Consider the following 14,581-nt stretch of genomic DNA (forward strand, 5'->3'; position numbering starts at 1 on the left):
CTTATTATGTTTGGTACTCTGTATTCAAATCAGTTTTTTTAATATACATGATTTTGCACTATATGCTTGAGATACTTAACGCCTATCATGCTATTTAATACTTTTTAAAATCTTTTTTAATGTTCCTATATTTTTATCTGTACATAAAAAAAAATTATACTGATAAATTGCACTGAATTTTCAAATGTTTTATCTGTGCTTTTAAGGTCTTGTGAGGCCAAAATAAAGTATCTCTTGACTTGACATTAATATTTTAAACTTTTTTTTATATTAAGTTTCATTTTGAAATGAAGATTCATTTATGCTTCTCATATATATATGCTTGTTAATGTTTACTTTTAAGTTATATTTATTATGCTTCATGTAATGTTTTAATTAATATTTTTATCTTTTTTAGAAAAAACATTTATATATATAAATTATTAATGTATACATTTAATTAGCATACTTACTACAATTATTTATTTACAATTTTATTATTTTGTATTTTAATAATTTAAATAAAATATGAATAATTGTATATTTGTATTGTTTGATATACTTACCTTTTCGTTTTTAGATATGTTCTACAATATTTTTGACTCCGTTTTTTGGTAGTTTACATACATGGTATGTACCTCGATATTTTTGTGGATATTTTTAACACAATATTCTGGTGTCACAATATTGTTCTCGACATTAATAATAATAACAATCTGGTATTTGTAAAGCGCGAACTAATTACTCTTAAGGGCCGTCGAGGAGATTAAGCGAGCTATTGCCCTGAGTCACACGGTGCTGAATTTAGCTACCGCCAGCGGCAGGGATTGAACTATGAGCACCGTGCTCTGCAGTCAGCTGCCCTGGCTGCTGCGCCACACCTCTCCTTCTTTCGTTCAATCTTCCAAACACCTCAGGTGCTGCAAGCACTGCTATTGCCAATTCAGCTGTGGCCATCCGGTAACATTTAAAGTTTCCCACCATGCCGTGTGTTTTTATTTTTGCCAGAAGACCTCCACCATTTTGGATGAGCATCGCTAATGAGAACAGAGTGACGGCCTGCCAGGCCGGGGTGGCACAGCGGACCTCTGGCGCTTTTTATTTGTTTCATGGAAAGACCCTCAATGCAGTGTCTCCGGCACACTACGAGTTTTTCCAATTATTGGAGGCTACCAGTGAACTTTTCATGTCCAGGTCTACCATGGGGTACTGGAGCCAATAAAGCCAGCAGACATAAAATTGACACCTGGAACACCGGCAGATCGTCAGTGGTAAATGTTTTTCCCCAATTGCAGAGAAAGTGGTGCCTTTGTTGTCGGGAAAACCACCATCTAGTGACCATTAAATGAGGTGGAGGATAGAAGAGGTGGGTGGATGCGACCACCTATAATGAGGCCCTTAGTCTTGTATTTTTTTTGCTCCTGCTCCGTTTGTCAACTGCCGTTTGGTTCCTATTGTGAATGGAACAGATGTTGTGCACTGTGTTGTTCATTTCAGCTGTGTATATTTATCTGCTGGTAGGAAGAATCGGAATTATACCAGTTGTTGATAGTTTTGTTTTGGGCTGCATGTGTGTGTGTGTGTGTTTGTACAGGCTTCTGTTAAGAATGCAGAATGCGTGGATCCCATAGGCCTTCATTACGAGTGGCCTCTACATTCTAATGGGTCCGGTAACACCTGTTACCTGCCATATTGGAATTACGTGTTTCTAACATTCACCCTTAGCCTGGGTGACTGTCAGGGCAAAATGATGAATTTCCGGCGAAATAAGACCCGGAATAACTGATTCCTTATTTCTAAGTGGACCCTTAGGACCCCTTTAATAATAGGTCTGATTTTCTCCATCCCAGCGTTACTAGTGCCCCCAATGTTGGTAAAGCTGGGGGTGGGCACTATCTGGCTGATTTCCCAGACCACTTGTACTGTGGGTCTAAGTATTCTGTATGGTATTGATGTGGTAGCAGTAGATGAGCAGGGAGGGCATCCTGCTCTTGGTGGGGCACGAGCCACATGTAACATGTGTATGTATAGCTACAACAAATAATGTTACTTTCATCGCAGCTGCATCCTCTTTCCTGTCCCGCCCTGAGCAGCTGCTGCTTCAGTGCTGTAATACACAAGATGCTCCAGACACGGTCATCTATAATCACACAGAGCAGCCCTGAATGCTACTTTTAGAACATTGTAAACGTTGGCACTCTGATGATGGTAATGACAAAGGCTGAGTCATATAAATGTTGTCCTAATTTACGCGTTGCAGGTGCGTGATAAATATCCTTGCTGTACAGAATCCTTTGTCAGTCATCTTGTGTCTTTTACATGGAGGATAATGGTTGCAACTAAATGATAGTTTTGAGCACTCATAAAATGCTTGCAGAGAAAACGAGCACTGAGTGGGTGATACTTCTGAAAAATATGATGCACAAAGGTACAGAACACAATTTTTTTGCAATGGACAAACACACACATTTTTTTATTCCAAATGTTTCCTTTACTTTGAACTGAAAGACTTTAGTCGAGAGGATCAAGTCCACCTCTCAGCACACTGTAGCAGAAACTCCCAGGTAGGGAACTGATAATGGATGGGAAAAAGAAAAAGAAAATGAATTCAGATGTGAAATGGAGGAAGATAAACTCATGGCACAGAGCCAAGGTTCATTAACACCAATGTTGTCCAGTCTTTTCCCAGACCTGGGAAGTCGTAGGGGCCAATCACAGTATGGAAGATTAGACTGCCCATGTTTCTGACTGACCAGGATAGACCAAAAGCAACAGCAGCAACACATGGAACGACTCCTCGTGGCCATCAGCCCTAGGACCCGCACCCACTCCCTCCAACCGTGCCAGAAACCTCAGAATCATCATTGACAACAAGGTCACCATGAAATCACAGATCAACGCTGCCTCCTCCGCCTCCTTCTTCACTCTGTGCATGCTACGTAAAATCTTCAAGTGGCTACCCCTACACACGAGACACACCATGACACATGCCCTCGTTACCCGCCTACAGAACTACGGCAACGCCCTCTATGCAGGAATCACCACACACCTCCTAAAGAGACTTCAGTGCATACAGAACGCCGCAGCTGGACTCATCCTCGGCCTTCCCCTATGAACCCACATCACACCCCACCTCAGGCAACTCCACTGGCTCCCCGTACAAAAGAGATGCTAATTCAAGCTGCTGACCCATGCACACAAGGCTCTACATAACGAAGGAGAAGCATACATTAACCAATGCCTGAACTTCCATCAACCTTCTAGAAGACTACGCTCTGCCTCCCTGTCACTTTCCCAGACTCCCCACATCTACTAAAGCAGAAGTACACCGTAGCAAAGACCTGGAACAGCCTCCCCATACACCTCCAGACCACGTCCCAAATTCCGAAAGGCCCTCAAGACCTGGTTGTTCAAATGATCAAACAAGGCTCGTTGACTGTCCGGTGGGGATCAGTTGAGTGGTCAGAACAATCCTTTAATAATGTCTAAAAAAATTATATATATATATCTATATATATATATCAATCTATCTATCTATCTATCTATCTATCTATCTATCTATCTATCTATCTATCTATCTATCTATCTATCTATCTATCTATCTATCTATCTATCTATCTATCTATCTATCTATCTATCTATCTATCTATCTATCTATCTATCTATCTATCTATCTATCTATCTATCTATCTATCTATCTATCTATCTATCTATCTTTTTCAAACCTAAGCCCTCGAGCTTAAGAGAGCACTCAACGGTGTTCAAACCTTCCGGTAGTATTTGCCCCACTGCAGCTCGCTTTCCTATTCCATTAATATTGCCATTTCCGACGTGTTTCGAGGCCAGCACGCCTCTTACTCATGGATTGCTTCACAGAGGCACAGACAGCTCACCTTGTAATTCACTTCTCCATTTATTGAAATGAACTGCCCTCAGTGGGCGTGGCTCACAATGAATGCCTAATAGCATGATGGTCGTTGTGGTCCTGAACAGGGTGAGTAAGTACATAACCTATAGTAGGCTCCATGCCCCTGTGATTATTTCAAGCTTCTTTTAACTCCCTTGGTAGGTAGGAACTCGGAAATTGCGGGCCTCATTAGCATATTGAACATCGTGCTTTCACGGAGAGAAACCGTTCCCCTCCAAGCCTTTCTGTCTTTACAAGAAATCGTGCATCTCTTCTCCGGCCAAGGGCAGCCGCGTTCAAATGAGGCCCGCAATTTCCGAGTTCCTACCTACCAAGGGAGTTAAAAGAAGCTTGAAATAATCACAGGGGCATGGAGCCTACTATAGGTTATGTACTTACTCACCCTGTTCAGGACCACAACGACCAGAGGGTTGGTTTGGGTTCTGATTCTCGTGAAAAATTATGATGGAAGTACTCAAAAGAAAGACATACTGAGGATGAAACAGGTTCTTCTAGCTCTGCCTCAGGCTAACAGGCAGCCAAGTGTCGCACATGTGCTCTGCCAAGTAGGGACAAGGTACTCCAAAGTGTAGCAAGGGAGTGGGTACATTTGGGGTACATTTTAGTAGGATATAATGGATTTATATTTTGACGGACGGGATATCTGTCACCATTGTGATGGAGTGACCCGTCTGCCAAGATCTAAATCAGGCCCTTAGTCTAAACCTAAAGGATGTGGCGGCCCCCAACATTCCGAAAGCATCAGTGCAGGGTTCATGCAGATCTACTTGTGGTGAAGTTGTTTAATCTGTTAGATAACTGCTGCAGCTTACAAGGCCAGCCCTTTATAGTTGGGCAGCAAGCCACTAGCAATCAGATCAGGTGCACCTCTACAATTTGGTAGTACATTCACTCAGATTGAGACAGGTTTTCATACTCCTAGGAAGATGCAGATGTTGCTGGTCAGAGGCCGGCTTATCCTGCTCCAGAGTGCACTGACGGCACTCATATCTGCATGCAACATCACAAAAGATAACCCTAGGAGCACTACTGTGGCAGGAACCATTGTATCCCCATCCAAGCAGTTACATGGGAAGATGAAGCAGGGGATGGGAGGACCTTGCTGCTTCTATAGGCAGCTTTAAACTTTCATCTAGCACTCATCATTTAAACAAGAGATGTTCGCTTCCAGCTACTGGTAACTAGAATGATTGATGTTCTGGAGATGACTGGGATCATTTTTTCACTCTGACACATTCTAGTGTTCACTGTCAGTAATCTGATTGTAATCGTAGCAATGTTTGCAAATGTCATTAATTAAATAAAAAAATAGGAAGGATTCTCTTTTTCCAGGGGTTCACCCATAAGTGCAATTACAGTACTCAAAACCAAAGTTATGCTGCCACCAGTCAGGACTTGGAGTTTAGGGTTGGGAGAAGTTACCGTCCCAGGACTATGGGGGAAGACAACAGGTTTGGAGCCTTTCCTGTCCCAGGGATCCCCAATGATGGCTTTGGGGAAAACCAGATTTAATATTTTAAGTGCATGATAAGGAAGACAGGACTCGGACTTCATTATGGTAGGGAAATCATGTGTGGTATCAAGCACAACTGGTATCTTAACATCGCAAATGACCTTTTTCTTCTTTAATCAGATACTGAGGTGTTCAACTCAGTGTATGTTTTGCCTCTTCAACTTCTTTAGTGAAGCATAAGACCATCATACACAACTGATTCCTCATGTATAAGTTAGACACAATGGCTCATTGCCATTTTCAATAAATCAAGTGGTCTATAGCCTCTTGCAGATGCATGAGTTTGGAGAATACTTTTAAGGTTTCAAGTTATTGGTACGTCTACTCAACCTTATCCTACGAATACCATAATAGTAGAATGTTTCTGAATAGAGCATCAAAGGGGTAACAAGTGTACAACATTCAAATAATGTTCCTCGGGTTTTCTAAAGGGCACCTTGAAAATCCATGGTTCATATGTGCTTTTCCAAAATATAACTACCCAGAGTGCAAAAAATGAAAGGTGCTGGAGCAGAATTAAGGTCTAGTAGTTGGGTAGAGGTCTCAGACACCTGACAGGATAATTTGAACACCATGTCAAACTTCCAAGTGCAATGTTCAAACCCTGATAGACAGGATCCTACCTCAAAAGATCCAACGCTGATTCGACAGCTAGCACAAAGGGTAGGCCACGAATCGAGCATGCAGACTCCTGCAGTGCTTCGTCAACCACGCCTGCCCTGGAAGTGAGGCTCCAGACTATCTGTATGCTGCTGTACTTTACCGGTAGATGCCTTGCAATCCTCTGTCATCCATTTACATAGTTGAAGATACAGTTTAATCACTGGAAGCTAGGCTACTCATCCAACATCTGTCTTCACCACTGGAAGTTGTTGTTGGTGAGCATAGGAAGGTGCAAGAGTCCTTGCCTATGCTTTCTGAAAGTGGCAAAACATGCTTTTTATAATCATCATTATAATACAGAAGGCATTCTCCATCATCATGCTTTGCTCTATAAATACAACAAGGAGGCACTGAAAGTGTGCATGTTCTTGATAACTGCCCTGCTGTGGTGATCATGCAATCTGCCTTTTGGAGCAAATGCCAACAAAGCTCCAGGGGCCTCATTTACAAGAAACGGACGCATTGCCACGTTAAGGCAGCGATGCATCAGTTTTCTTGCACCTGCGTGAGAAACCCTTGCGTCACTATGGATGCGTGAAGAAAAAAAGTGATAAATAGTACTTCGTCATTTTCAAGGTAGGCGTTTCCGATGCAGCACCTACCTTGCATAAATTAAAATCCCAGGCTGCGCAGGCGATTTTCATGCAGGTAAAAACTGACGCAACCTGTAAAAAAGTGACACATCTGCATCCATGTAAATATGAAGCGGATGCAGTGCCACCATTGTGTGCAAAAAAGTGACGCAGTGGCAGCGCAAGACGACGCAAGGGACCTGTTAATAAGCCCCCAGAAGGTCTTACCTTGACTATTGGAGTCAATACGTCCAGTGAATCACCTGCAACAGGGAAAATGCCCTGCACACTAGACATAGAGAAGCCCTCAAGTGGAACTTAGCTTGTTTGTAGAGTTAAACCTTTGTTGGGCTGTTGTTCAACGCAGTTACTTTTAAAATGTTTGCTTCAGTTAGGGTGTTTCAATTTTTACAGTCGATTTAGAATCCATTAAACAATTGCAAAACAGTGGCAAGGATATAAATGGTGATGCAAAACAGAAGCTTCAGGAATGAGGCTGCAAAACCTCTTACTGGACGACAGAAAATCCATTAATGATGCTGTTCATGTAGTTAATTACATTCACAATAATAATATACAGTCCGGAACAGTTTCAATAACCACAAATCATATGAATGATTAAAGAGCAGTCAAAGAGCCCTCTCAGCTAATACAGCAGTGCTGCTGAGAAGCAGGAGCTACACTTATAGCCATTGAAAATCCCAGCAGTTAAATCAAAATAACAAAGGAAGCATCAAATAGCTAAGAACAGTCTGCGACACCAGAAATGTTTAAATGAGGTTCTGTCATTCTGGTATTATATTCTCCTCTTCATCTTAACCGACATCAGCATCAGCAGGGAAGTTAGTTTCCTCCACCTGCTTTTGTCCTAAATAATGCATTTACCCCTTTGTAAGCTGCTTAAGGCAGAAACATGTTGACACACAAGGGCATCAGGGTTTAAGAAAATACACTTTTGATATTAAATTCGTAGTAAGTGGCCTTGAAAAAAGTCTGATTGCACAGCCTCATAAGTTGGGCCTTTGCAACATAGTCAGGAACCAAGGGACAGTCTTGAGTCAAGAAACACATGCATCAACTGTAAGGAGGTTGTGGGCTTCAGAGTAACTCAAAGAATCTTCTTGACAGACTGGCCTATTGTAGATGGCATCTCAGACTTCACTACCAATGGATGTCGTCCTATACAGCAGCTAAACCATAAAGTCGACTGCCTTTTGTCAAGGAGGCTTTGATGCCCATTTAATGGTCATTACATTTAGAGGCCATGTATCAGATAACACTAAAAGTAAGACGCTCCTGTGGGTCTTAGGTGGGGTGTACAGCATGATTGACTAGCATTCTTTAGTATGTCCATAAACAAAACACCCACACTAATGTTAAAGATATGCAAGTTAAATGTTAACGATGTACAAGTGAAAGGGATGGGCCCATAACTTCTGGACCTATTTTAGAAACACAATTTGATGGTTCTTTTTCACAGCATGAAAGCGTGGAGGAGAGAAAAGTCCCTAGGGAGCCAATCAATTAATCTATAATCCACTTAGGCACATAGTAACTACAGGCAACTGCTTAAGGTTAGTTTAATTTATTACAAAGCCAAATACAACTGAACATAAAGACACCTCAATACAAGGGTATAGAATACATCAGAATCAGCATGAAGCCAAATCTGCGTATCCAATTCAGACGATGCAGCATGAATAAAACAATTAGCTCAAGAAGTAGAATGCAGAAAAGCGAATAGCATGAGTCCAAGTTCCCTTGCATTGGGGGTTGGTGAGTGAAAAGCATTCAATCTATTCCTACACTAACTCTAAAGTGACATTCCTACTTAAAGCTTGTCAGGAAGAAGGATAAAAGGTGTCAGCATGTGGAGTCTTCCTAAGAAGTCTCTCAACAATCAATGGGTCATGTAGCATAAAGCTCCTGAGACAAAGCTCGCTCCAAGTTTCTCTCTCTCTGAAAGCAAAAGAAGTAGTGGGCCCTCTCTGTAATCCCAACAGCACATTATTCATAGGTGATATACCCAAGATCCATTGCGGGTCACGCCATCTGCTTCAGGTATAATCCTGAAGGCATTTTCCACAGGATAAAGGTGTTGTTTCCTTATTTCATTTTGTCCTTGGTTCCCAGGCCTTCTCCTGTATGAAGCACAACAACTTTCCTTTATAGACTCAAGCAAAGCCACACAATTGTAACTTCTCCTCTCCTTACCTGACTACTAAAACAAGGACATTATTCTAGCTACCAAGAGCGCTTCTTTCACCTGCAACACAAAACGTGAGAAAGAACAATTTCCACAGCACACATTAACCTTTTAATTATTAAATATTCAACGTATTAATAATAAAACGATTGTTTCCAGGGAACTGCATTTCAGGTCTACGAAATTTTGCTAACATAAGAAAACATAATATGAGCTTTACGAAATTGCATAGAAATTAAGACACTTACTGTTTAATACCCCCTGGAGAGTGTGGTACTGCCGCTGGGTATTAAAATCATCAGTTATGCTGATGATACTCAGCTGGTGGTTGGCCTTCCCCAGTCGGCACACCATCCCGACCGGCTGCACACGTGTCTTGAAAAGATCTACACTTGGATGTGCAGCTCAGCCCTAAAGTTAAATGGCTCCAAGACGGAATTGATGCTGCTGGGGAACTCTTCTCCATCTCTGTCCCCCAGCAGCTGGCCAGACTGTCTGGGATCGGTACCTTCCCCCAAGCGGGAGATTAAGAGCCTGGGGGTATGGCTGGAGCAGGACCTATCTTTTAAAACCCATGCCAAAAAGACTGCTGGCGTGTGCTTTGGCCTGCTCCGCTCAGCTCAGAAGATTCTGCCTCTACTCCCAGTAGCCACCCGCAGGCTTCTCATCCAGGGACTTATCATCTCGCGGCTGGATTTCAGCAATGCGCTTTTCCTGGGTGCTCCCGAAGCTACCCTGAATAAACTGCAGCAAGTGCAGAATGCGGCTGCTAGGCTTCTGACGGGTCTCCCTAGGTGCCAATCTGCCCGCCCGGCGTTGAGAGCATTGCACTGGCTCCCGGTGAGGGACAGGGTGAAATTCAAATCACTTTGCATTGCCCACAAAGTTCTGCATGGGGTGGGTCCACCCATTTTGGAGGAAATGGTCCAGCCTTAAAAGGCCTCTCGTTCTCTCCGCTCTGACCATCAACATCTCCTTCAGGTCAGCAGGGTGAAAAAGGCAAGAACTGGTGGCAGAAGGTTCTCTATAAATGTGGCCTCCCTGTGGAATTCATTGCCCCTACAGCTGCGCGCGGAAGCCAGTATTCTTCGTTTCCGTAAACTTTTAAAAACCTTTCTGTTTCCCGTGTAGGCCCTGTTTTTTGCAGTAGTGGCTTGTGCCGTCAAGCGCTGGGATGCCTATTTGGTAACCAGGCGCTATACAAAACTCAGAATAATAATAATAATAATACTGTGAATACATCTACCTACATGTAAAACGACACAATTAATAACCACATTTAGTACATGAACAATTGTCAGCTTCACAACACAAGTTCTTCACATTAATGGTTTATGCTAGTTACACTCACTTTCTGCTATGATTCTTCATGTTACCCTTCAATGGCCTAGAATACCTCATGCTTAAGGTTAATACATTTCAAATTCTAACACGTCATGTTAGTACAACAAAGGATTATATGCAGATGCACTCTACACGTGTGATAATAATGCACCCCTACAAATAAAATGTGATTTCCGCTACATCACAAGTTAAGAGTCTTTTCATATGGGAAGTACAATTTTCTGTTTTTAACATCCAGGTAAACACTGAATCGTGCTGAAATTCATCTCTATAGTACCAAACTGTTAAAAAAGAGCACCTTTTCTTGTCAGCTCCATTCTTTCATGGTGTGTGATAAAGGTCAGGTTGGAGTAAGACCTGAAGATAGTACTGAGTCTGTTATCATCTTAGAACTTGATTACCTAACAAAGGGAAGCCCTTTGCATCCGTGGCCAACAGGATCATTGATCCTGCCTGACCCCTTGTCAGCTCTTAATATTGTTAATCATGCTAGACCGCTCAGCCTTCTGCACTAGAGCAGGGTTAACAGAAGTACCAAACCTTTGTATGCGTTATCCCTACCTGCACATAATCTGCTACTTCAATTCTTCCAATCCTCTTTTAAATCAACTGTTTTTAGTGCTTGCTGGGAATAATCACTATTGTCTATTCTTTTTGACATTTTCCTAATAGTATGAGTTCGACCTATCAGATTCTTTGTCTTTTGCAGCAAAATAGAAGACACAGCTTTTTATCCAGCTTCTTAAGAAAATGGAAGTTATCACTAAGTAACTCAGTGACTTCTTAAGAGATAGTAGGGTGATGGACAACAACATTACATTTAATAATTCTAACATGGAGATGCTGGTCTTTTGCTGTAATGTAGATAGTTAGACACCAGCTTTATGACCTAGATGTTGGACTCTACTTCATGCCTCCCTTCAAAAACAAGAATACAGGAGCTATTGTTGACTCATCTCTGCCACTTGTAGGTCAGATTGTAGCTGGTGAAAAAACAGACTTTTTCACCTCATGATACACCGTCAAACTTTATAGTATCTTCTTCATTCACACACGATGGCAGTAGTTATTTCCTTTGTTATGTCATGACTTGGCTAGGGGAATGGGTTGTACCTCAGTGTTGAGCATCTCAGACTACGTCTTCTGACCAAGCTCAAGCATTAGCATCACCTATTTCTACCTTTTAGGTCCTTGCTATGCTTGGAAATTCCATCCCACTTCCTACAAACATGGTCTTCACTCCACTGCAGAGGGCAGCTCATATCCTTTTGCTACTGTTGGAAGGTCTGTATGCCCCACCAGTGAGAAAGAGTCTCAAGCGTTTAGGAAGGACTTGACTTAACATCAGCAGTGTGATGGATCCCATGCAACCAGGGGAAGCTTTAGTGTGGGCAACCGATCACTTGTCACATCACTTAATGTGCAGCGGGCAATAGCTTAATGCCCACTCTGGTCAGCTACCTCATTGTGTGAGTAGCATTCTGACACTTCCCTGCTGCTGCTGCTGTGAACCAAGTATCCCAGTAAACTTATAAATCTTTCAGATGCTATGTTCTGAGGGGAGATTGGAAGGATCCTTGAAGATAAGGTTGTGGTCATGTTCGACGCTGGGTTATTGACACTCAGATGGGCAGCATTCAAGACAGAAACCTCTCATCTGTGACCCTCTGAGTGTTTACACACACACACACACCCGTGTGTGTGTGTGGCATCACCATTAGCTGAGATAAGGAGTTTATTCGAATTTGCCTCTCACACCCTTTGGTTTCCATTTCATTTCCTTCTCCATCACCCTACCGCTGTGCTCATGTTGGAGAAGACCCAGTGCCCTTCGTCAGTGGCCTTCTCTGACACAGTTTGAGAGTAAGCAGCAGGCAGGGAGAGACAAATCAACTGTTTGCAAGAACAGACTTATCTAGTTGACCACTGGGCTCATTGGGCTGATCTGTCGAGAGCAACTTTAGCCGCCATACGTCAAACTGTCTTGTTTTACCCCTGCTAGTTCAGGAAATTATATATTACACACTCGCCATAGGTGGTTGCTACCATTGGGGGGTGCACACCCACCAGCACTAGGTGACAACAGATCACCACATTGTAGAGGGAAAGCAAAAGGTATAGTAAGTGGCAATCACAGCCAAACTCGGAGTATCATTGTACCTTACAAGCTGCAGTACCGACAGCAGCTGAGGGTGAAGTGCTGCCACCATAGGCCTTGCTAGGTAAGGCAACACGTGGTGTTTTTATTGGTCAAGGGAATGGATGTGGGTGACTGTAAACTTGCTGCAGAATATATTTATGTCAGTACATTACCCACACCGAGTCCCAATTTCACGTCTTCTTCCTCATTATCCAAAATACTTTAGCCTGCCCAAACAATCACATGGTGTTCATTCACCAGGACGTATGCTTCTATTCCCCTATTCTTTCCACAGGGTACAGACTCCTTCCACCTCTTTCCCAGGGAATAACAAACAGCGTCGCCGTTCTATGCGCCCTGAGCAAAGCAACGCTGAACAACTTTTCACTGTGCATAAGTCAACATAATTGACTGTGTTAATGTTAATGATTGTTTTCATTTGAATAACGCATCCTACCGGTACTATTAATTTAGGACAACTCTAAAATGTTCTGTCGCATACAATAGCACTCTTTCATCCCTGTTCACTTTCAGAATGTTTGCAACTTATTAAAAAGCATATTATTTTCTGGAAGCAAATTACCTTTGTCCAGTTGGAGGTCTGTCACTCTCACACCTCTATGAATACAACAATACTGCGGGTCACGAATACATTGTTTGCGGAGTAGCTATGGTCCACTAGAGGCAATGAATGTACCTAAATATTCTACTATGAGTTTAGTAATTAAATATTTAATTGTTAATTCCCAGGGAAGGCAAGCAAGATAAGATATCAGACAAGACATCACTAATCATTGTACTGCATTATTAGAATAACACTGGGAGAGATAGCGAGTAGCTGATTTCTATATAGGCCAAATGTTATCATACTAGTAAAAAAAAAAACTTACATATATTGTACTACGTTAGAATACCTTCTGAAATTAACTGATGTTTGTTTTGGTAGGAAACGCCATTTCCTGGTACCTATAATGTGCGAGATTTTATCCAGGAAGCTGAATTAAATCCAGTGCGGAAGACCTACAATTTTAAAGGGGAAGGCAGAAAGAAATGCCCGAACGTGGGAAGGAGCGGAGAATATCTGATGCCTGGTTGTTACAATGTAATTGAATCCATTCAAATCATAGACAAGAGGCCAAGCACCTACTCATTCAAAAGCACACCAAGAAACAGCAACTTGTTAGGAGTGAGAGATAAGGTATGTTTTTTTTATTTATATCGTATCCGCGTGAAAAGGTACTTTTATGTAGCGCACAAAGGGGCATATCAACAACAACTGGCGATAATTATCGCTGAGCGCACGTAGCGCTAGGATAATTATCGCCGGCTAGCGTGGATTTTTATCGCTGAGATTGCGTGCTATTAGCAACGCTTATATCAAAAGTGATAAAAATCCTAGGGCTAACTGCCTAACGTGAGATTATCGCTGGAAACCCAGCGATAATCTCACGAAATGTGGCGTTAGCTTGTTGATTGGCCCTCACAAACTTAGCCATGAGGATATCATGGCTAAGTCAGTCCTGAAGCAGGCGTAAGGAAAGTAGCGATAACAGGGGTTATCGCTACTTTTCTTGCCGCTGTGCTTCATAGCGTGGGGCTTGATGATAGGAGAAGTGTCGCTTAGCGACATTTCTCCTGTCATGTTAGGTCAGGAACGCCCACTTTGCATCTCATTAGAGATGCAAAGCTGGGCGTTAAGATTTCGTGCGCTAAAGCAAGGTTTCACACGTTAGCGTGACCTTGCTAATTAGGCGATAAAATTATCGCCGCTTTTCGGCCAAAAACGGCCGCAAAAGCGGCGATAATTTTCTATCGCCTCGTTGCTGATATGCCCCAAAGTCAGCTGAAGTGTTTCTAGGCATTTTACGTTTTAGGGATCCTGAACGGTAATGGATTGAAGGTGCACCTGTCATTCCCATCCCATCTCATGACAGAGGAGAGGCAAGGAAGCCAAGCTGTATCACCTGCGTGATAGGGTTGTGTGGGCGAAAAATGGAGAGGGTGGCCTGTAGGCGGGAGAGGGAGTTGGGAGGGAATAAGGCTGGCCCGATATAAGGAGGTGAGGGTGACATCTAAAGGGAGAGAGGGGTAGGGGAGGGTAAAGTGGGTTTGGGGGCAAGTGGGCAAAAGAGATGGTGGCCTGTGAGAGAGACAGACAGTAAAAGCAACCTGCAAGAGGAGAGGGTGAAAGGGAATTAGTTCTGTTGTGAAGTGTGACGTTTTGGTGGTGATTTGC

The 14,581-nt window shown here is 42.6% G+C and overlaps 1 protein-coding gene across 2 annotated transcripts in view; it reads left to right on the plus strand.

Annotated features, from left to right (window-relative positions):
• STPG4 (sperm-tail PG-rich repeat containing 4) overlaps window positions 1–14,581 on the plus strand; it is a 466,093-nt gene that overhangs the window by 140,971 nt on the left and 310,541 nt on the right. For both annotated transcript variants that reach the window (XM_085612745.1, XM_085612746.1), the window contains exon 3: window positions 13,292–13,543. In XM_085612745.1, the coding sequence (XP_085468871.1) occupies window positions 13,292–13,543 (252 nt within the window). The remainder of the gene's footprint in view (window positions 1–13,291; window positions 13,544–14,581) is intronic.

The sequence above is a fragment of the Triturus cristatus genome, chromosome 6 (assembly GCF_964204655.1).
Source record: "Triturus cristatus chromosome 6, aTriCri1.1, whole genome shotgun sequence".
NCBI classification, from domain to species: Eukaryota; Metazoa; Chordata; class Amphibia; order Caudata; family Salamandridae; genus Triturus; species Triturus cristatus.